This window comes from Patiria miniata, unplaced genomic scaffold, assembly GCF_015706575.1.
Source record: "Patiria miniata isolate m_02_andy unplaced genomic scaffold, ASM1570657v1 HiC_scaffold_9, whole genome shotgun sequence".
Classification (NCBI taxonomy): domain Eukaryota; kingdom Metazoa; phylum Echinodermata; class Asteroidea; order Valvatida; family Asterinidae; genus Patiria; species Patiria miniata.
In genome coordinates this window covers 16,718,366-16,742,906 of record NW_024037076.1, presented here as the reverse complement: position 1 = coordinate 16,742,906, position 24,541 = coordinate 16,718,366, and the positions used below count along the sequence as shown (strand labels likewise).

General features: G+C 38.1%; 2 protein-coding genes across 3 annotated transcripts in view; one reads left to right on the top strand and one right to left on the bottom strand.

Moving 5' to 3' along the window:
• Positions 1-2,968, bottom strand: part of LOC119720639 (transcriptional adapter 1-like) — a 13,718-nt gene extending 10,750 nt beyond the window's left edge. For both annotated transcript variants that reach the window (XM_038190404.1, XM_038190405.1), the window contains exons 1-3: positions 2,856-2,968; positions 1,440-1,476; positions 207-261 (exon numbers count right to left, since the gene is read on the bottom strand). In XM_038190404.1, coding sequence (XP_038046332.1) covers positions 207-261; positions 1,440-1,476; positions 2,856-2,917 — 154 coding nt within the window. In that variant the 5' untranslated portion in view covers positions 2,918-2,968. The remainder of the gene's footprint in view (positions 1-206; positions 262-1,439; positions 1,477-2,855) is intronic.
• On the top strand, positions 2,923-24,541 carry LOC119720638 (serine--tRNA ligase, chloroplastic/mitochondrial-like). Its single transcript, XM_038190403.1, has 18 exons — positions 2,923-3,005; positions 3,884-4,318; positions 6,770-6,871; positions 7,682-7,756; positions 8,736-8,810; positions 9,414-9,462; positions 10,645-10,699; positions 11,454-11,601; positions 13,339-13,374; positions 14,176-14,242; positions 15,376-15,421; positions 16,008-16,045; positions 18,496-18,542; positions 18,716-18,825; positions 20,098-20,191; positions 21,755-21,868; positions 22,338-22,403; positions 23,708-24,541. The coding sequence occupies exons 2-18, from the start codon at positions 3,950-3,952 to the stop codon at positions 23,753-23,755; spliced, it is 1,539 nt and encodes a 512-aa protein (XP_038046331.1). The 5' UTR covers positions 2,923-3,005; positions 3,884-3,949; the 3' UTR covers positions 23,756-24,541.

Genomic DNA, 24,541 nt, shown 5'->3' with positions numbered 1-24,541 from the left:
GATGACCTTGTCTTTGCCTTGTGAACATTTTGGAGAATTGTGTCGGCTAAAGAGTGATAAATAAAGATAAATGAAGATGGTCAAGCAAGATTATGTCTTTACTTTTATAGGTACATGTACATGTATTGCTTAGGGTTGACTGAAGACATCAGATGCAATGGCATAATAGTCAGGGGTAATACAATGAAGCAAAATACGTGACATACCGTTTTCATCATTTAGAAGACGGCGGGCTTCTAAATCAAATTCTTCTTTTGTTATCTGAAAAGAAGAAGTGCAAAAAAATGACCCCGTCCATTGTTATGACTTCAATTTACACAAACAGGGCCTATTTGTCCAAATACATGTGTGGCAGGTTAGCCATGCGCGTCGGCAAAATGAAAAAGTTTTTTTTTCAATGAAAGATGATGTCTCAAAACCGCCAAACTCACTGGTTTGACTGGAATCCTGCTGCTGCACAATTTTAATGTGTTTTTAGATGGGGTTATGATCGAGAATAAGCTTTATGTGGCCTCTCTGGACTCCCATATATTTGCACTAAGTTTAGTCGGGCACCATTTGCAGTCATCAGCCGACATTTGAAGCAAAAAAGTCAGGTAAAAAAAAAAAAAGCCGCGTCGCCGCACCACTTTTTGGGCAAGCTCCATACCAGAAACTTTTTTTTTTGGCCTTACGTAGATGTAGCTCTAGTCCGAAAATTTGGGACTCTCAATACTGTGTATGAGAGTCCCAAAACTTAAGGTATTGAAAACATGCAAAACAAGAAAATAGACTGGCACCTGAAACAACCAGTCCAACACAGCTTCAGTACTGCATCAATCAACCATGCCAAAAGAATTTTTAAGAAACAAGTGGCATGAAGCGGGAACTAGTCTCAATTTACTACACATTTTTCCATAGTCAAGCCACCAGACTATTGACACTGGATGAAGAGATCAGTCTTTTCAAACAGTTGGACCATGGTTGGACATGTACCAGTCTCGTCTTTAGCCTCATTTTGAAATCACTTGACTTCCCTCTCAGGTGCAAAATATTGAAGAAAAGTCTCCTTTAAAAATTGAATTGAGTCTGCAAACTTGGTTGGAGAAATACTGAGGACATTTTCTTGGCCCCAGTGGAATTTTTGGAGAAATTTGCTAGCTAAACTGTGAGTAAAGTGGGCCTGATTTAGTTTTGCACGTTTCAGAGCACTCCAGAGCCCTGTCTGATGTAGCTCAGTTTCCTGGCCTGTTTAAACAAGCTAAATGGAGTCAATTTTTAATAAAATAAAATGTACGCGGATGTCAAATGTACTAACACTGTGGTCAATGCAAGCAACCTTGATGTTCCCTTTGTATTTTTTTTTTCTTAGGTGGTCTTATATTTAGAACAATGAGTCTTTTCTCCATGGTCATGATGGCGGTGAGCAAGATACGGGTACCGTAGAAGATAAAACTTACTTTTTGTCTGTACCACAACTTCATGTTGGACCAGTACCTACATGTGTAACAGTTAGAGACAAAAAAATCATAACAAAAGGGTTAAAAAAGACACGTACATGTACATTGTAGCTCTTTCGTGCTAGGGAGGTTTTGGGGGGGGGGGGGAATTAACAGGATGGATGATAACTGTTCATTACAACTAATTTCAAAAGGAATTACATAAAATGAGGGCTTTATTATTTAAAAAAAAATTGTGGCAAGGGGGATGGAAAGAATGTATTAATTGGAATGTTTTGAAACTTGCGCGTGCAAGGCGTCCAAATTGCGCTTGATAATGATAGCCCAATCGATTGCCAGATATTCACTGAACTTGAGAAGTGACTGTTTTTCGGACTTAAGACATTTTTACCGTGACAAATCTTAGTCCGGTTCCACGCCAACATTGTGACTTCGTACAGTCCACCTAACATGCCTAAAATGACGAGGATCTATTTTGACGCACTCTCAATTTGCATTGGACAACACGCGTGTGTTGCAAACGTTACCTGCGCCGATAATGGTGACTGGAGGATATTCACGAGGTCAGAATCGGACCACATTTCATTACAATTTCAGACTTCAGCATGTTTTTATTTTTAGTCCACTCCCACTCCCATCATGCCCATGTCATGCCAGTACTTTTTTAGGCCTATTTTCCTTTAAATAAAATTAAAACAAAAATCACAGCCTACACAGCCACGGGCATAAGACGGGTCAGAAAAAGACAATGTAAATTGTAATATTCTGCAATTAAATGTTGGAGTCAATTAAAAATAGGCCTAGGCCTAGTGAAAAGAAAGATATTCTTATTTTTTACATAAATACATGTTTTGTATGGTCAAAAAGTTAAAGAGGGCGCCCTACTGGCAGACTGGAGACATTTCTTTTACGCAGTGGCTATTGTTACGGCAGCCGTAACGCATTTCCCATTTTCTATCGTTACGGTAGACTGCAACTTTTATAAAAACATGACAAGAAAATATAAAATTAGAAGGAAAAAAGTGAATTTGAACGTTATGAAATTCGGACTTTATTTCCCTTTTAAAAAAAATCCTCCAAAGCCTCAGGTTAGAAAAGGAAAAAAATTCCAGTGCAAAACTGAGTTTCGAACCCGCAACCTCGCGGTGCAAAATCATACCCTCTATCGCCTGAGCTGTCGCACTGCTTGCTTCAACATGTGGAAACAAATAATTATATACCTGCGTGCGTATCAAAAAAGTATCGTAGAGGGCGCTAAACAACAACTGCCGTAACGATAGCCACTTCGTTTCTTTTACGTTTAAGCTGTATTTTATTTGCTTGATAACTCACTCCCTTGCAATTCAACAAAGGATTCATTTAATGGTATGACACCTCCACACCTCATTGTCATTTCCGACTCAGTCTAAAACTTACTGTTTGATGTTATCGCCGATTGCATCGGACAGATTTCTCTTGGCGATTTTAAGGTCGCTCATCTTGCTTAGGACTCGTGTTTGTCCAGTTCTCGTCAATGGAGGGCGCTCTTCATTTCCTAGATAAGTTTATTTTGGTTCGCACGTGCGGCTGTTGTACGAAAGCCCATTAGCGCCACTGCAAGTATATATGTTGGGGATTATTTAATTCGTTATTACGGATTATTAATTCGTTATTACGGATTACTAATTCGTTATTACGGATTATTAATTCGTTATTACGGATTATTTAATTCGTTATTACGGATTACTAATTCGTTATAACGGATTATTTAATTCGTTATTACGGATTATTAATTCGTTATTACGGATTACTAATTCGTTATTACGGATTATTAATTCGTTATTACGGATTATTTAATTCGTTATTACGGATTACTAATTCGTTATAACGGATTATTTAATTCGTTATTACGGATTATTAATTCGTTATTACGGATTACTAATTCGTTATTACGGATTATTAATTCGTTATTACGGATTATTTAATTCGTTATTACGGATTATTTAATTCGTTATTACGGATTACTAATTCGTTATAACGGATTATTTAATTCGTTATTACGGATTATTAATTCGTTATTACGAATTACTCATACGTTCTGAGTCATTACTCGGCAAGTATGGCACAGGCTAGGAGTGCAAACGTTGTATGCAAAGATAGCGCCGCCTAGCGGCGCTTTATACACAGGCCCCTGGTCACGTGCTCTCCACGATGAGAACATCAGACCTAATTCGTAATAACGAATTAATAATCCGTAATAACGAATTAAATAATCCGTAATAACGAATTAATAATCCGTTATAACGAATTAATAATCCGTAATAACGAATTAATAATCCGTAATAACGAATTAAATAATCCGTTATAACGAATTAATAATCCGTAATAACGAATTAATAATCCGTAATAACGAATTACACAATCTGTAACATATATACTTGCAGTGGCGCTAATGGGCTTTCGTACTGTTGTGCTTTTGAATCTGAGTTACATTTTTTTGTTTTCTTATATCCGAGTCAGTTGAATTCATCATGCGAATGCTGCGCACGTGTATCCTTTGTCTGAGAAATCACCTGCCGAAAATTGGAGCCCAAAATGGTCTCTGTCATCGCCAATTCGCCTCCGGAATTTCCGCGGAATCGACAGGCAGATTTCCCCCAAGTTGCTTCCTGAATCAAAAGTTGTCAAGTTTTTCGAACAGACATGCATCAGACAATTCTAAGGCGCAGCTTTTCAAACCAAGACACTTTTCATCAGCTTTGTATACTCCTTTGTCGGAAGCGGACCACGCTCCATTTGTTTTGAAACCAGAAATTGACTTTGAGGGAATGTTTGAAGACCTTGGCGAATTGGAAAAGAATTTGGAAGCCAGAGGACACAAATTCAATGTGTCAAAATTGGTGAGAATTAGTGCCGGTTCTTCATATTTGCAATTCATGGTAGTAGACTAGTAGTAGTACTGCTGTCTAAACTTGCGCAAGGGACTCCCGAAGTACGCAAATTACACCGCGCCATTTTAATTTGCGTGGGCACGATACAACTTGCGCAAAGGCGATCGCAATTTGAGAACCTTGCGGGCGGGATTTTCATTGAGGAAGAAAAAAACATGTTCAAAACACGAGTACATGGAGGAATAAATTAATAAATAATGGAATAAATTAATGAACAAAGAAATAAATAAAAGGGGAATTCAATTAGCATCAATGAAAAAAAACATTGAGATTTAGCAGTGCTTAAATCAGAGAAGTTTTTGGGTGGCGTAAAAAGAATGATTATGATCCCTTCAATTGTTCAAGTTTTGACGTTATAGTATTTTATTTATTAATCATTTACATTATTTTTTAAATGCTTTAAATTACATTACATTACAATACAATTAAAAAAAATACTTATTCTTAAAAAAATACTAATTTAATTAATTTAGCAATTAATTAATTGGACGGTACAATAGTTCATTTTGTTTTTAAAAATACTTTGCATAACATTTCGAGCGCTGTGTACACTTCAAAAATGCATAATTTGAAAAAAATTAATGAACTCATTACTGATGCAATTAATTAATTTGATTTATTACTTTAACAATTAGTTTATTTGCAGGCTCAATAATTCATATTAATGTTTACATGCTTTAACTTTAAAACGCTATGCATGTATAGGCCTTATGGTAATATTTTAAAAAGTAAATAATTTATTAATGATTTAATTAATTAATTTAATTGATTAATTTAATTAATTAATTAGAATTAATGAATAAATATGTTGTTTATTAAACAAAAATCCCAATAAGCCTTAAACAATAATACACATCATGATGCAAAGTGCATAAATTGTTCGCATTACCACCCCTTATCTCTGAACCTCTACACAGTCAACCTCATTAGCATAATCTGTTAATAAAATGTTTCAAAAAAGGGCATTTATGATTTAGGCATTGTCTCACGAAGCACAGTGGTGCTATTAATCGGAGAAAAATCTGCTTTAAAAATTATGTTACATATCTACATGAGTTTACCAGGAAAAAAAACATTAGTTTAGCGGCTTTGCATGCATGGGGAAAACTATGTAGTGCGCAAGTTTAAACTTGCGTGCGCAATTTGTAGCAAGGAAATTAATGCACGCACAGGTTTAAACTTGCGTGCGCGCAGGTTTAAACTTGCTTGCGCAAGTTTAAACTTGCGCGGGGGGGTCTCAAATTGCGCTCGACACTGCCAGTTAAACACATCAATGATCACCTCACCTTGTGATTTCACCTAATTATATGATTCCAGAAAGCTCTGGAAAATCGTTCGGAACAATGTGTTTTTAGAGCACACTTTGGATGCCCACATCAGCTCGGCAGCAGACAGTCTTGACAGCCATTTGTGGCATTGATTATTGATTTATGCTGTGCGCGTGACGTGACATCGACAATTAACGCACTACCCATACCCAGTCTGTAGTGCAATCATCATGATCATCATCTTGAATATTTATTTTTTCATGAATATTTAGTTTATTAAATATTCATTAGCCTTATACTTTAAATACATTTTATGGAAAGATTTCCATATAAGAAGTTCACTAATTTTCCTCTGTATTGACTAACAAGCCCTCAGATAGCAATTTCATGTCATAAAAGTCAATTTGAGCAGTCATGGCAGTGAGAAAATACAAGCATTTTCTTAGAAAACACTTAGAATTTTTCAGTCCACTCTCATAGGGTTTGTACACAGGATGTTGAGTGAACTTCTTATATGGAAATCTTTCCAATAACAAGATTGCGGGTTCGAATCCTGGTGAAGTAAGTAACTTAATGAGGAGGGAAAAATGTTGCAACCTGACGCCACTTCTACGATTGTGTACAGAGTCTACAATGTATGGAGAGTCAAGAAAATGTCCTAACAAATTTGGAAATATTTCTCAGTCCCAGATTATGTCTTGCATGTATCATCATTTTTGCATTGAATGACCTTCATTTAGATGATAGGCCTATGAAGAAAAAAGTGGCGTCAGGTTGCAACATTTGTTTCCAAAGAGGATTGGAGGAGGGTAGAGAGTGAGTCGAGAAGGGAAAATAGATGAAAGAAACATAGAAAGTAACTTTTTGGTGCTTGAAAATTGATTGAAAACAAGTGACGTACGTGTATGGTAGACTTTCCCAGTACTGAATTACAAATTGTTGCAAGAAAGTGGACGAAGAAAAACATGAGAAAAAAATGGTGAGTGAAAGTGAAACTGAAAGTGAAAAGACTCAACTGACATGACTGAAACATTCAAAGGCCGTGATTGTGTGAAACTGCATTTTTATTTTTTATTTAAAAATTAAATGATTGTTATCTATAATATTTTTGTTTGTGTTTCTATTCAATAAGCTTTCACTTTGGGAACAGCTCCAGAGTTTTGAACAAGAGAAAAGTTGCATTGAGGAACGGAGGGCAAATGTCAATGAGGATATCAAACAGTTGAAGAAAAAGGTAATCAGATCTGATAATCTTATCGAATGAAATGATTGCTGGAAATTACAGTCAGACATTGCTAATTTTTCAGTGATTTACTACGCTGCAATTGTATGTTAATAATGCATGTGCCAGCTCTAAAAAGTTGTGCTTGTTTGTATTGGCTGAGCATTGTACATTGTAAATTCTCAAGCTTGGTTGCTTGATCTGTTTCTGACTCATGTAAAGGGACAAAAAATTATACCCCAATGCCCCAAACCTTTGCAATAAAAGTTCCACGTCTCTGTACTAGTCTTGTTATAAATGTACCATCTCATCTCAAGTTTCTGACTAATTAAGTGCTTCATAAAGACTGTGAAGTACACCAGGGGAGATGGGGGGGGGGGGGCAACAGGGTCATCACCCCCCCCACCCCCACCCCCCCCCCCCCAAAAAAACCGATCTCATTTTTTTTTAAAGTGACGTCACAATAAAGGCAGGCACTGCGTACAACACCATCTTTTCCTCAACAAAATTTGGTTAAAGTGGTCAGAAATTGGCATTGCGGTCAGATCTAGATCGCACCTCAGTCAGAGCATCTAGAATCCAATAAATTTTTTTCGGGACCCTTGAGCAGGCCCCGAACCCTACGGCCTACACCGTAATTTTTTTACCCACTTTTTGGGGGAACAACTTTTGGGGAAAAAAAATTGGACACACACATGTGTTTGATGTGATAGAAATTGGCTAAGTGCAATAATACTAAGAAATGACTTAAATTATGTGTCCGTTTGAATGAGCTAACTTTGAATATTTACGTTTTTCTGACATCTTGTTCTTTCTCCACAGGGTGGCGCAAAGAAGCAAAGAGACAAATTGCAGCAGTTGGGAAAATCACTTCGGGAAGAGCTACGTCATGTTAATGTAATTGTATAATTAATTGAATTTTTACACATTAGTCAAACTATAATGGCACTATATTCAAATGATTTTATAATTGAGCGCAGAGCATTTGGGTGGAGAACCAACCAAGTACCAAGTAGCGAGATCCACAGTGCGTTAGCCCAAATGTTTCACGTGTAAACAATATCCACTTTTTTGATGTCCCATTTGCACGGGAAATTTGAGTAATGTTTCCGAGAAATAAAATACACTGACATATCCAAATGTATCAGCATTAATTACTTGTCCCACTTGATCAGTGTGAAATCATAAACAAAGATTGCATGTTTGGAGAATTTTAATTAGGGCCCATGATTTACTTAGCCTTTAGTCAAGTCCCACACGCTTACCTGGACACGTGACGCACCCCGGATGCTGACACGTAAAAAGACTAGCACGAGCGGCGTAGCCGCGAGGGCCTTTACCATCTCGTGAAGAACGCTTATGTTTTTCTTTACATTTGTCTACCGATTTGGTAGACATGCATAATGCATTACCCGTTGTAAACTGACCAATGAAAATGCAGAATTACTAACGTAAATCAGCCGTCGTCTGACGCCAGACAGCACGCGCACCATGGCGCGCGTGCTGTTGCTGGTAACCGCAAACCACCGTTAGATGATTGGTTTATATTGCTTGATTTATATTACGTGAATAAATGAATAAGTGATTAGTTCCGCGAGATAGTAAAGGCCCTCGCGGCTTCGCCGTTCGTGCTAGTCTTTTTACAAGCCAGCATCCGGGGTGCGTTACGTGTCCGGATGGTCCGGGTATAGGCGCGTGGGACTTGACTAAAGGCTATGATTTACTGGGGGGGGGGGGGGGGGGGGGGAGTTAGATAAGAATTTGGTAAGTTTCATATTTTCCCACTCCAAATGCAATTTGTTCCTGTCCCATTGTCCTAAGATCACTGTCTTGACTTTGTTCAAAACCTGTAACTGGTTTCTGTTTTCTCCCCCAGTCATCCATAGCTTCATTGTCAGACGAGTTTTACCCCACGGCTCTCAAGCTTCCTAACAAGTTACATCCTGCCGTGGTAAGCACATTTATGATGCCATCAGGCTAAGTGAGTCGTTTGTCGGGAATTAACATTTGGAGATTCAGGCCAAAATAGGACCATTTTATCACATCACTTCATCACATTTCTTGGCGTTCCGACTTCCATAATTTTTGAACTTAAGATAGAACCAGCATGCGGTTTTCACAGCAGTAATGCTGAGATTGTGCTCTTTTCAAATCTGTAAAAAAACATTGACCAGGGCCCTGGTCGACAAATGACTCATTTAGCTGGATTGCATCACATTTGTATTTGAGCTTTAGCAGAAAATAGATGCGCAAGCAGAACACATAACAGAGTGTTAAACTGTAAAGCAGTTAAGTTGTTATGATTTTAATTGAACATTGAACAACCAAAGGCAAAATCACTAGCACTTTACAGTTTTTAATAAATAAATCATGTTGAAGTATTTTTTTTTTTAAATGGGAAACAGAATTAGGCCTATCAGGAAAGAAAAAGGACACATATTTCAATTAGTTAACAAAATGACAAAACATTTTAAACAAATAAACCAACTGGGAAATCGAAGTGAAATTGTTAAGTTTTAAGAAGTAGGCCTATACTTTGTTTTTTTAAATACAGCCTCATGGAAGCACACCAAAGATTCTGGAGACATTTGGAGCCGATAGAGGTAACAAGATTAGGCAAGCCTTGTAAACTTGGTCCCAGAGTGCACAGAATTCTATTCAGTAGATTCTGAATGGCTTTAAGTTTCTGGATTAATCTGTAGTGGTGACGTGAAAGAAATGAAACATCCACTTTCTGTTTCGCAAGGAGACTTTACTACTTTATAAACGTGGGCCGATTTTTTGCACATCTCATTTACAGGGAAGATACAACATTTGCAAACATCACAAAATGAAATGATCAAATTCTCATGAAATACCTTACTGGATTGTTAGGGAATGACAGTCTCAAGCATCTTGTAAAATCGTGGTTCCTGGTGTGCTGTCATTTTCAAGAAAAATTGTATTTTTCCAACGCTGGTCGGCCAGCCAGCGTTGGAGAAAACTGTTTTTTTTCTTCAAAAACTGCTCCTAGTTTTTTAAAAATTAGTTATTCCGCGTTTTCTTTGCAATTGACTACACACCTGTGTAGGGTTACAAGCCTGCTAGACTGATTCTCTGACCTTACAATTCCCCAAATTCTATAAATTGCTCCGTTTCACCTTAAGTGGGATCACTGGGGAACTAGACTACAGGTACACGATTGGTTTTCTTGGTTTTTCCAGCATCTACAAACCCAAAACGTGAAACAGGTCATTTTAACAATATTGGCTGTGACATACTAATCTTCTAAATCCATTTATTTCTGAAAATTGCAGCAAAAGCAGATGTTGTACATTCCCTTTAAAACTGAAGTTTCCTTTTGTGGGACATTTTGAGAATTTGTAAAATGCCATATCCTCTCTGAACGATCCCCGTTTGTTCATCGTGTCTTTGGGTGATCCCTGGCTGTGTGGCATATACAGGTTTATGGCTTCTGACTAGCGGCCCTTGAACAAAGATGGGGAGCCACCAACATAAGGCTGGACAGCTTAGTAGACAGAGCACCGCAATGGTAATCTGGAGGTCACAGGTTCAAACCCAGCTCCAGTCAGTTTCTTTGTTCAACTTGTCAAAAACAATTTAAAACTGCATAATTTTTGTATTGCTAGAAAATAGAAATATACTACAAAATCTATTTTCGTAGTGAAACCGAAAAAAATGGCAAGGGGAGTGCGACTTAAAACAACCATGAATTTGTGGCTTTCTAGTGGCGCCTTTGAGTTTCTTCTGTTAATTAAGCAATGATCTGATTTTGTTTCTTGCAGAAGAGAAGGCATTGAAGTCTGCAGAATTTCCGGAAAGGAGTTTTATGACGAAAAGGTAATTTGCCAGTACGTGGAAATATAGGCAATTCTTGATGCAAATGTACAACATTTATAAATGTAAAAAAAAATACACTTGTTGTTCAGGGTTGGGTTGGTTTCGGTTTTGCGTTTGCAATTTTCAGCAAATCTTGTGAGAAATCTGAAATAAACAGAAATGAAGTAAGACCAACCTCAACCCACCATACTGTAGTACATGTGGTTTGCGGTCTTACATGCACAGTCTATAATGTGTAGCCCCACCAGTAGACAGTAGGTAACGTTATGAGTCTTCACTGTACTGTACCGTATGATTCTTAACTGAGATACAGTGATTATTTTCACGTGGCGCGAGTAAGTCCATGCACAAAAACCGGACACAGATTCCCAAGCCAGATATTCGGAATTTTTAGGGGGGATCGGATCAAGTTCGGGCCGGTTTTTGCTTGAATTTTTGTCGGGTTGGGATGAATTTGGATAATTCGGATCGGTTTAAGTTCGGATTCGGTTCATATTGTGCACAACATTAGTTTATAGTAGTTCGTCACTTCAATGCAACAAGGTTGTATCTCCTAAAATGGCATGAACCCAAAACGTGAGTTTTAGAATGTCGAAAGGTCATATCTTGCTTAAAATAACCCGGATGTTCACACAAAGTCAATGGACGTCTACCTAGGTAGTAGAGAAATCCCTAATTCGCGTGAGAATTAGAGATCGAGTTACCTTGTTGAACTGACGCAACGAGTTGATCTCTTTGTGATGTTCTCTTGCAGTCACCCCATGTCCCATGCTGGGTATGCTTACCTAGAGCACGACGCTGCACTGATGGAGCTAGCATTAACCCAGTGGGCTACACAAGAACTCCTACAGCAAGGCTTTACTCCATTCACCTGCCCAGCTATGTACAAGTCTCTTGCCTTGGTGAGTTGCTCATCACATGCATGTAGTTGTTGTCAAGTCACTCACAAGTCCATCACAGCTCAGTAATAAGTCAGTCACAAGTTAAAGTGAATATACATCAATTTGCTTTTGCTGTAATTTTCCGAAATGGATGGAATTGGGGGGTTGGAAATATATAGCAAATATAGTTACACTGACTTTTTTGAGGTTTTGGGTTCGAAAATGCTATAAAAACCAAGAAAAACAATCATTTTCCTGTAGTCTGGTTCCCTGACTCCATTTAAGAAGAAACGGAGCAGTTTACATATATTGGGGAATTGTAAGGTCAGGGAACCAGTCTAGCTGGCTTGTACCCGTTCATAGGTGTGTAATCGATTGCAAACAAGTGCGATGGTCAATTGGGGCCAGTATTTGAAAAAAAGCCAGTTTTTTCCAACGCTGATCGGCCAATCAGCGTTGGAAATTGATACAAAAATACCACTTTTCTTGAAAATGACAGTATACCAGGTGCCATGATTTTACAGGATGCTTTACACTGTCATTCACTAACAGTCCAGCAAGGTATTTCAAAATGATTTGGTAGTTTTATTTTTTGATATTTGCAAATGTTGTGTTTTCCCTTTAATTGCAAGTAAACCACTTGCTGCGAGGATTATTTTTGGTCGAGAAACACAAATATTTTTTAATATTGAGACAAGAATTAAAAACACCACAAATACTGAATCTTTAGAGTCATAATCATTCGTACAATATTTTTACTAATGGCACCGTAATTTCATATTTTGCAACACTCCAAGGCCCTGCCACAGAGCAATACTTGTTATGATGACAGGCCATGTACAGCAGGTTCAAGTTCAAAAATCGGTGTGTACAAAAACAAGAGACTCGAGGAAAGCTTGACAATTTAACCCGTAACTCTCCCCTGCGAATAGACATTGACAAATTGTGTTTACATGCATGTCCTCCAGTGTTATTATACAAATAACGAATGTTTGTGAGTGCGATGGTAAGAATAATTTCATGAGGTGACAGATTGAATGTTCTATTCCACGAGGCGAAGCCGAGTGGAATAGAACATTCAATCTGTCACCGAATGAAATTATTCTTTCCATCGCACGAACGTAAAACATTCGTTATTTGTTTTATACAACACCTGAATAAATTCTCGTCATTTGATTGGTAAATTATAAACTACAATTTATTTTGATTTTAAAGATGTTGAACTACCCCTTCACGAAAATGTTTGAACCCAACGCTGTAGCGCTGGCTCTTTGGAACAATACGCGCTACGCTGAACGCGCGCGCACACCAGCATGCATTTTGCACGCAAATACCGCATCATGGAACAAGCGCAAAGTGAAACGGTATAACGCATGGGTATAACGCATGGTCGCACCCTGCATTATACCGAATAATAATATGTCACGTGATCTACAATTCACCAATCAGATGACGGGGATTTATTCAGGTGTTGTATAAAACAGGTTAATCACAAGTCCAGTCACAATTCCATCACATGTTGATTGCAAGTCCGGTTACACCTCTATGTTCCGACACCCCTATGTTCCGACTGCACATATTCCTATTCCTAACCCTAACCCTATACCGGGAGTAACACAATCTAGGTTGTCGGAACATAGGGGTGTCGGAACATAGAGCAGTCACCGCAAGTCCATCATAAGTCAATTTTGGGGTACTCTATAGACCCCCTTGCATTTTTACTTCCCCGATGCAATACAATGTTCCTTTTTGTTGCAGGAATCTCTGGGATTGGAACCTGAAAGCAACAATGAGGTACACTCATTTTCTTTTGTAAGCTTACTCTTGTCAAGTCTATTTCATTTTCCTGAAATGCACTGTTTGCATCTTCTTCAGTCATGTTGTTGCCATTGCAAGAGCCATCTTGACAAAACACAATTGGGCAACCCCATATGGGTGCATAGCTGTAAATAGGCCAAAAATCCGTCCGCCGAGCTCATGAATAAAAGTTATACCCTCAAAATATTCTATATTAGAGAGTTTTGAGAGCCACAATATTGGGGAATTGAAGAAATATGGTAATGAACCTCTGGCCCGGACTTGGGGCTTCCAATTCCGAGCATTTTGGATGCAATTGGGCTCGAAAGTGGTGCTATTTTGCCATGTTGTCATGGTTGTGGAAGGATCGTTTTTCAAGATGGCTACTTTTCCGCTTTGGAGAAAATAGGGGTCGTCTTCTTTGGGTGAGAATATCTCGAAAAGTCAATGGTCAACCCACCCAAAAATGAAAAGAAAATGAAAGATGACACATTGATCATCATTTTTCTGTGCAGCTTGAATACCTGTGAGAGTTCTGAGTATTTATAAAAGAATTTTGAAGTATGCGCATTTATCACTAGTGTCTATGGGATTTTTCTTGCAGGGTTGCACCCATATGACAATGTTTGAACCTGATCCTGCTTATTGGATCATCTTTGTTCGTAAGAATTATCTGGAGGCCTTTTAAGTTTTGTCAAGTTATCAATGGACCTTTATTGAGCCCCTTCCCCCCCCCCCTTATTATTTTTTGTTGGCAAATCAAACCCCATGATTTGATTGAATATTTACTTCCTGTAGACCTATGCCATTGAGACTAATGAGAATGTACAGTACCTTGCTGGAGTCAGTCCATTGAATTTCATTGGTAAGTATTCATTATGTAATCTTTTCACACCGTTTAATACCGTCAAACAACGGCACTGGAGTGTCGATCATGGCCTAGCGGCTCAGAGCATCGCACCGGACTCATGCTCTGGTGTTTCAGAGGCAGCATGATGTGGGTTCGAGCCCTGGTCTGGTCACTTGTGCCCTTAAGCAAGGCACTTAACCATTATTGCTTTGTCCTTCGGATGGGACGTAAAGCCGTAGGTCCCATGTGTTGTGTAATGCAATGTACCTAAAAGAACCCAGTAACACTTATTGTTAATCTGCCCTGGTGTTTCTGGCCTCCAGGTAAACTCCCCTGCGGAGTATTGAGGAGAAGAACCAACCAAGTAATGTTACAAGAACTGTAGGTGAATTTAGTGCTCTCTATCGGTCTATAAGAGCTTGCATGAAAAACACTTGACATGCTACACGTAGCTGTGTTTTAGCAAAGGCATTTGGATCACAAGTAAATCACAAGTCCATCACAAATAAATCAAAGTCAGTAGACATTCTCAGTCTGCTGATTGCAGCTACGCGATGTCATCACACATTGAACTGTTGAATAATAGCAACTATGTACGCGTGTGCATTGTGTCAGCACTTCCGTGCGCCCATTTAAGGATTCACTGAATTAAAACCAACTACTAAGTGGAAATTTCGAAAAATGCGTCACTTGACGCATCTTTGGAACTGGCCTTCTTTTATTGTTTTCTTCAAAATGACAGCGTGCCAGAAAGAAATAATTAAGTGCCATTACTATCTTAAAGCCAAGTAAGCTTTTCAACAATAATTTGGTGAGTAATTACTTTTTTGGATAGCTGCAAATTGAACAACTCTACCTTTAAAACTTTACCATTGAGCTTTCGCTTCATACGTCATGCGGAAACCAAAGCAAAGCGAATTTCATAACGTCAACAAAAGTTCCATTGTGACATTCGTCGTTACCCTGATTAATTCACTTTGCACTGAAATTTGTGTAAACTGTGAACACCAGCCTTTAATTTTGTTCATCATTGTTCATGTACTTGGGCAAATTTCTTGGTATTTGTCTTTGTACAATTTCAGTGTTATTTTAATTTCCCATTTTAGGGGCATCTGCATTGTTTTTTTTGTTATTTTGGTTGGTTTCAGCTTACTTCATGATGTCTGTCCTAGAAGTGGCTGATCTACCATACAGGTAAGCATTGCAGAATTTTTCTGGGTTTTCAAGAAAAGTATGTGACCAGAGTGTTTCCACTTTATTTATATTTCTGGATTCTGTGGAACAGAAGCTTCCTAATGGTACATGTATATAACATTCGGGGGTAGTGAGTTCAGCAATGGAATGTAGACTGCCAGTAACATTGAAGTTACATTTTAAGAAAGCTTTGAGAATTTAAATATGTAGTAAATTGCAGTAAATTTGTCTGAGATAAATGACCCTTTGGTTTAAATTTTTCTTCACACATACTTAAACATTGTTTTGCATTAACAGATTAATGATGCTTTTTTCACTATTTGTAGTTCATCAAAAGACAAAGCTGAACGCTATGATTTTATGTTATAATTGAATAAGATGGGATGTAGTTGTGACAATTGTATTTTGATTAGCCTATTTGATGTATAGCATACACAATAGGAGGGCGCTGTTTGATTTGGGTAAAGTCTTTTGTATTTACCCAAACCACATAGCACCCTCCTATTGTGTCGGCCTTATCTCACACATACCAATAGCAGTGTGACATTGTTGCCCCATTTCTTAGTATTTTTCTTCTTTGTTTCAGGTGCTTCACTGTTGGAAGAAGTTACAACAACCATTTAGGTATTCACACATCTGGGACCAATTTTATGGATGCTTAAAGGGAAAATACAACATTTGCAAACATCAAAAAATAAAACTACCACATCATTTTGAAATACCTTGCTGGACTGTTAGTGAATGACAGTGTAAAGCATCCTGTAAAATCATGGCACCTGGTATACTGTAATTTTCAAGAAAAGTGGTATTTTTGTATCAATTTCCAACGCTGGTCGGCCGACCAGCATTGGGAAAAACTTTTGTTTTTTCAAATACTGGCCCCAATTGACCATTGCACTTGTTTGCAGTCGATTACACACCTATGAACGGGTACAAGCCAGCTAGACTGGTTCCCTGACCTTACAATTCCCCAATGTATGTAAACTGCTCTGTTTCTTCTTATATGGAGTCAGGGAACCAGACTACAACAAAATGATTGTTTTTCTTGGTTTTTATAGCATTTTCGGACCCAAAACCTCAAAAAAGTCAGTGTAACTATATTTGGTATATATTTCCAACCCCCCAATTCCATCCATTTCTGAAAATTACAGCAAAAGCAAATGATGTATATTCTCTTTAACAGAAATTATTGCTTAGCAGCAGAGGACCAGTCAACAATATATTTTGAATGACCTTTTTTGGCTGGTAACTTTGATATTTTGCTTGCTCAGAAAATTGTTTTCGTGCTTATCAGCTTCATGAGGTCGGCTTGTGATCTATTATGTGAGGTGTCCTGGCAAAATGAAACGGAACTGGGCACAGGCCTTATAATTAGTGGAGAAAAATGCCAAAACCAAATCGATGTGATTTTTTTTTCTCGCGATTTATAGATGTTTGTAATCTTTGATAAGTCTTTTAAACATATTTTACAGAAATAGTATAAAAATCGTGGAATAAACATGTTTTTTAGGAAAAACATGACATCTTTTATTTTCACGAATATAAAATTCAAATTGTTAAGGCCTTTGTCTCAGAATGTTACTTTTTGACATGTTGATAAACATGTAATTTAAACAGCCATAATTTGTCAATGGAATTATGAAGTGCATCAGACAGTATCGTAAGGAGAGTTTTATTCTTTTTCCTAATACCAAAAATCCTCAGTTTGACCTCTGCCCAGTTCTAGTCTCATTTTGCCAGAGCGCCTCGCATATTTAAGGTCAGGAATAGCTTTAAAGAAAACAGTGCAAAATATTTATTAGTGTGTATTTCCGGTATTTAAGAAAATTGTGAGAAACTGTGGCAAGTTGGAACTCATATGCTCAAATCTTAGACTGAATTGCAAAAAATATGAAATCATTGAATCAAAGTATTATATGTCATTTCAAAATGTTCCCTCAGTATGTATGTATGTATGACATTTTGAAAAACTCTTCACTGGGGTTTAAAGGGAATATACATCATTTGCTTTTGCTGTAATTTTCAGAAATGGATGGAATTGGGGGGTTGGTAATATATAGCAAATATAGTTACACTGACTTTTTTGAAGTTTTGGGTTCGAAAATGCTATAAGAACCAAGAAAAACAATCATTTGCCTGTAGTCTGGTTCCCTGACTCCGTTTAAGAAGAAACGAAGCAGTTTATATACATTGGGGAATTGTAAGGTCAGGGAACCAGTCTAGCTGGCTTGTACCCGTTCATAGTGTGTGTAATCGATTGCAAACAAATGCGATGGTCAATTGGGGCAAGTATTTGAAAAAAAGCCAGTTTTTTCCAACGCTGGTCGGCCGACCAGCGTTGGAAATTGATACAAAAAATACCACTTTTCTTGAAAATGAAAGTATACCAGGTGCCATGATTTTACAGGATGCTTTACACTGTTATTCACTAACAGTCCAGCAAGGTATTTCGAAATAATTTGGTAGTTTTATTTTTTGATGTTTGCAAATGTTGTATTTTCCCTTTAATAAGCACTGTCAATATCAGCACGGCAATAATTGATATATTGGAAATCCAATATCGAAAATATCATCCCATGTAAAAGTTAAAGACCATAAGATGACACTTTGATTTAAAAAAAATTTAAGTCCCAGTTTTCCACAGCTTTCTCTGGTGGATATTTCTCAATTTTTAAAACAAATCTCAGCACTGAGAGTTTGTCCAGATTGGGCGTTGTTTTCGATTAGTTTCACATTGGGGGAGACCGCGAATTCCAGCGAACACAGTGCACACCGACGGCACTTGGCATTTCACGAGTCACAAGCACAAGTTGCCGCTGGCCAAGTTTTATTTCAGTGTACAGCAAACGATAAACACAAAGTAAAAACACAAAGGGGAAATTTATTTTGACGATAATCTGACACATTTTGATACATTCGATATGATTCCTCAATATCGAAAATTTCGATATTTTGATATGATTAAAAAATTGCTATCGGCGATATCGATATCAAAATAATTTCGAATAATCAAGAAATATCGATATATCGACGGTGCTTAGGGTTTAATATATTTCAAACTTTTGTTTTGATAGAATCAACTCACTTTGAGGGACTTCATAAAAGTTTCCAGACACAGAAGGTAAAAAATAAAAAATAAAAATATATTGTTGAGTTATTTAAATGTAGCTGTTTTAGTCGATGACAAGTATTTGAAATCTACGATGTCTAAAGAAATGTACAAAAATGGGATAGACTTTTGTAGCAACTTTTTTATCTTTAGATCGTTATCGAATGATATTTTGTCTTTTACAGGTTGAAATGTGCGGTGTGTGTGAGAACACTGAAGCAGCTAGCAGTGCACTGTTTACTCAGTTTCTGAGTACAGCAAAGGGTCTTCTATCAAATCTTCCTCTTCATTATAGGTAGGAATGGGGAATAGAATGGATAATTTGATATGTGGAAATATCAAAAATATGGTTTACACTAAAAATGTTTACATGCATTGGTTAAGTTGCGAGTAGCTGATAGTTGCGATGTTGTGGGAAAACTTGGAAAAAAGGTCTACCAAGCTTTTTATGAACTTGAGTTGTGTTACAGACCCTGTGCATTGCAGCCATGTTGAGTTGTGTGTTTTTATTCCGCAGGATATGCATGGACCTTATTCATACAAGGAAGCCATTTTGGTCGTGTTCCCTGAATGTATTTTATGAATTGTGAACTGTTGAATGCGATGGTGCCAGACTATTCATACAATCTAGCCTCACTTTCATTTTTTGTTAATGTGGCTTAAATCTTTAGGGTATGTTTAATTACAAATTATTCATCAGAGCAGACTGGCAATAATTTGTAATTCACAAATACCTCGGACGGTTTAGCTATTCCTATTGGTCAAGAGCCCGTCACGTGGCCGGTCTTAAACGGATGATAAAGACATGGCTAGCTGGTCTTAAACACTTTTCCAGTGTCACATAAAATGTGGACTCCTCTAAAAATCCAGTTCCTCTTACCGTTTTATTGGTTGAATGTTCACAATCCTCACGTAGGCATGCGCAACACTACCAGCGAGTCAGAATTTTATAATTCTAAATTCAAAACGCAACGCCCCAGGTGCGTTCTGCGCGACATCGCGCAGAACATGATACGCGCGCATCAATCTCCATAAAAGGGTTGTTTACATCTTACTCGCTAGCTGAACACTCAATTATTTTGCTAGAGGGATGTTTCAAAAAGCATGAAGTGAACTTGTTGAACAAAATCGGGATTTTTTTAACAAATTATTTGATTTTTTTACCGAAAAGGTATTTATGAATGGGAATAAATATGTGCTCGGTTGGTATTTATCACTCTGTTTAAGACCGCTTAGAGTCTGGGTGCTGATAATTACCCTCGCCTCCGGCTCGGGTAATTATCAGCACCCAGACTCTAAGCGGTCTTAAACAGAGTGATAAAAACCTCCAGAGCACACATTTATTCCCTTATTAACTTTATGTCATTGCTTTCATTTCTCTTTGCATTAGTTCCAAAAAGTAAGATTTTACCTCACTTTCAATTTAATATGGCCGACTCGTTAATTCCCTCTTGTGCATTCAGCGTTACTGAATTAAAATAGCAAAAAGATTACTGCTGCCGCGCAATGTTCAATTTCTATTCTGAAAAATTTCCTAAATCTTTGCATTACTTTCTAATTTTTGAAGAATTGTTGAGGTTCCAAGCGCCCACCTACTTCCCAGCATGTACAGGAAGTGTGCCATTGAAGTCTGGATACCAGACGCTGGTACATTCTCAGAGGTAAGTTGAAGCAAATGTAAAACTTCAATTGAACAAAAAAGTTCCTCACAAATTTAGCAATAATGGCGTTTTAATTCCAGAATTTTTGTACAGTTTTTCAAAACATTTTCCTTTCCCTTTTAGTTCATTTGTAATGTTACAACTGACAAATTGGCATTGTGCCTCTCTTAATAAGGGGTCAAAATTAATATTGCTGTAGATCAACTATTTTTTGTTGTGTCACCAAAAAGAAGTTTTCTCAATATTGTAGTCCTCTATATCATAGAGGGATGAAAGGTAGACTCATTTTTTCATTTGTGCATTTGTTTTGAAGCAACAAAAGTGCTCAAAATCTAAAGAAGGGTGCTTAACAACTAACCTGATGATAGCTCAGTGAATGCTGTATATTCCGAGAAAACAATATTCTAGGTTCTTGATTTCAATTCAAAAGTTGCCGAGTCATGTTTTGAATTGCGCCTAAAATCAGCATCTCGGACACGTTCTCATTCAGCCGATTGCACTGAATCAACGAATCATAGCAACCGGGCCTGCATGTGCATAGTGTCAACACTTGCACGCACCTATTCACAGATTTTACAAAACAACACAGAATTACAAACCAACTACTGACGGAAATTTCCAAAAATGCGTCACTTGACGCATCTTCGGAAATGGCCTTCTTTTATTGTTTTCTTTAAAATGACAGCATGCCAGAAGGGATAATCTCAACGGGAGTTTTAGTGCCATTACTATCTTTAAACAATAATTTTGTCTGTGACTTTTTGGATAGCTGCAAATGATCTACTCTACCTTAAAGAAGTTTTTAACTCATTGTTACATTGTAATACACTATAGGTACGTGTGTTTTCTGTTGACATGGTTGAATCCATAAAACTATACAGTGCTGGGTTGGTTTTGGGCAGTACAGGGACCAAAGGGTTAATTTTAGTCCTCATTACGGACCGCGGAAGAAGATAATTGAAGACAACAGATGCTGTATTTCCATCAGTTCCTGCATTTTTATCTTGTAAACATGGTAAACTGTTCATTGATAACTGTCAAATCTTCACCAATTTGGAGATTTCAATTAGGCCAAAAAAAAAAGTCTCCGGTTTCTGGTATGCGCGCGCGTCGCCGTAGCCATGGGCGTCGGCAAAATGAAAACGTTTTTTGTTCAATGAAAGATGATGTCTCAAAACCGCCAAACTCACTGGTTTGACTGGAATCCTGCTGCTGCACAATTTTAACGTGTTTGTAGATTGGGTTATGGTAGAGAATAAGCTTTATGTTGCCTCTCTGGACTCCCATATATTTGCACTAAGTTTAGTCGGGCACCATTTGCAGTCATCAGCCAACATTTGAAGCAAAAAAATCAGGTAAAAAAAAGAAAAAAGCCGCGTCGCCGCACCACTTTTTGGGCAAGCTCCATACCAGAAACCGGAGACTTTTTTTTTGGCCTGAGCATTGAGTTTTGCCAAAACTCAATATGGAGTTTGCAATTACAGTCGGGAAGGGCAAAAACCCAAAATTGCATTTGATATCTACGCCAACATTCAGTTTTGGTTTTTCTGATCCTGTGTTCAGGTTACTAGCGTGTCTAGCTGTACTGACTACATCAGCCGGCGGGTCAAGATAAGATATCCAGCTATGCCATCACAGACGGCAGCTCAGAGTAGAAAGCGGAACTTCCCATGCACGGTATGCGCACATTTACATTTCTACACTTACCGTCCATGTATAAATAATGCCCCCCCCCCCACACTTTTTGTTTTTACGGAGGATGGTACGTGTCTGGTGAAAAATGCCTGTGTACCTTTCAATACAGATGGAATTGCCCCCCCCCCCCCCCCCCCCCACTGTAGCATCAAGCTCCCCCACTTGCCCCCCTAGGATGACAACCCTGGCTACGCCGCTGAGAGGAGGTAAATTTGGGTAAATACAAGAGTTTTTCGCACTCCAAATAGCATCCTCCTATCGTGTCCACCATAACTCAATAAGGCTTGTGGTACATGTACACTGAATATTACCTATAAGACGATTCAAAAGTGGATTTGTATTGTGACCAGGACAAAATACGGACTCAACAATTGTTGGTTAGTTTCTGTTAGCTTTAGCGACCGTGTTTTAACCCAATATCACGCAGCCTTCATGTTTTTTTTCCCGACAGGTACATTGCACAGCGCTTGACACTTCAACCATTTTAGCAGCTCTTTTACCCTGTGCACACCAACAGGTACGATTTAAACGAATGAGTAAAAATAATTTTAGAATTGTTATGTGCGATACCTAAAATGGCCATTGAACTCGGTTGTGTTTCATTTTCAAACATGTCAAAGCTAACATATCTGTGTGTGTATGAGCACAAGCTAAACAAGAAGGAACAGTTGAGTTAAATTTGAAGAACACAGCCACTCCCAAAAGCCGTTATCGAAGACGATGGTGGTCATATTTCCACATAGTCCGATAGATTGATGTGTGAGCATGCGTGAGGCACTTATCATTGTTCGATAACCCAATCTGCTACATGAACGCAGTCTACGGTGCCCAGTCAAATGCTGGTTTAAAATTCAGAGATGAAACTTTTCAGATTTTAATCTGAAATCAGATTTTTTTTTTTTACTTTTCCAACGAAATTTCAGATTTGTTTACGATCCCACAAAAATGATTATTTAACGATTTTTCCCGATTTTTGTTTTTCATTATAATTTCCAAAACAAAAGTCCATGAAAATTTGATGAAAACGGCAGGTAAAAATTTGCTCAAGTTTAAAACACCTAGCAGCCTAGACCAACGCTGATCAGATCCTTTGCCAGCTGGAGAAAAGGTTTAATACTGACCTATGACATGGAAAAATTCACTGGGTCCCATGTTGATGCACTGCGCTGCACTGCACTGCGAGACGCTGTGGCAGCTCAGATCCAAGGTCCAATTTCAGATTTTTTTTGCCAAGGCCATTTTCATCTCTGAAAATCATTCACCATTTTAACAGGATTGAAAAAATGGGATTGGTAGGACACTGCACTGTATCCCTTCTGTCCCATTGTAGCTTTACATTTTTTTATTAGATACAACTATTCTTTTGTAGTCGCATCTTTTCTCTTCTGTTTTCTGTTGAATGTTCAACACATAAGTGTTCATAATTCGGTTAAATGTGGATAATTAGATCGGTGGACCGCTACATTAGCAGCCCAATGTTTGGGGTTCAGGTCGTACTTCAATCTAATATTCTTTTGGTGTTAACTTTTGTACTTTTTTAAAAAGTAGTATTTACCCTTCACAGGCACAATTTTATAAGCAATGCTTTCTCAGAGCTGGCCAAAAGCATGAGAGAAAAAATACACAAGTAAATTTGAATGGGATTTGAACCTGCAAACTCCTATTTTTATAGTGCAATGTGTTAACCATTCTACTTCTGAACTGGCTGGGTTTGGCTTGGCTGGCCTAATATCTGTAGCAGTGGGTATGACAATCAGTGATCTTTGATAGATTTGTTTCTAATTATGATTTCAAATAACAAATGTTTATTTTTTGTTTCAGTTGCCAGAGGTTCTCAAGCTCCACATGCCACAGGCAGTGTCATCGTGACCAGTGGGTTGACCCCAGCGATTTCATTTAGGCCGAGGGAATGAGAGTCATAGAATACCGTCCTGCTGATTTTGAAAAACAATGAGGTTTTTTTTCTTTATTCATTTTTCATTATTCTGAAGCATTTACCAGAATCAGGTAAAATTATACATGATGTCACTACGTGCACATTAAGAAAGTGTTTGGGAAAACGGCAACAGGCAGTCGTTGGTATCATGCAGCGCTAGTGCTGGTAACCGCGCGCTATACATTGTATGCACGTATTTTATATGTACCGCGTGTTCACGGTACTCTGTACGCGTGGGCAGATTGGGTTTTGCGCCAATGTGGTACACAGAATACGACTATTTTGCGTCACAAAATTGTGTAGAGCGGATTCTGATAAAATTAGAAGTAAACTGTTGTGGCAGATTAATATTCTGGGTAAATAATGATTTTTTGTAAATAATGAAAAATTTCGGCGGCACCTTTCGGCACATGCGGGTGGTGGACGGTATTCTATGACTTTCATTCCCTCAGCCTTAGTGAAACAGCATTGGCCTGACCTTAGTGTGACCTTCCAGCTGACCTCTGACCTGATGACGCAGCCGTGTTGATCAACGTGGAAAATGCGGTGAAATCCACCAGTGAGGCCTCGGTACTGGTGTGGAAAAAAATCCCTGGTCTGCAGACAGGACACGAATCAGTGGCTTAGGCAAGTTCTAGACGCCATGCGACTGCCGTCCGGAACTCAAATAATTGGACTTTTTAAAAATTCGGCATGACGATAGCATGGCGTTTAGAACC

Coding starts and splice junctions, on each gene's coding strand:
- LOC119720638 (XM_038190403.1), top strand. CDS start 3,950: ATGCGAATGCTGCGCACGTGTATCCTTTGTCTGAGAAATCACCTGCCG. Junction 20,192..21,754: donor ACGCTGGTACATTCTCAGAG/GTAAGTTGAAGC, acceptor TCCTGTGTTCAG/GTTACTAGCGTGTCTAGCTG. Junction 22,404..23,707: donor TACCCTGTGCACACCAACAG/GTACGATTTAAA, acceptor TTTTTGTTTCAG/TTGCCAGAGGTTCTCAAGCT.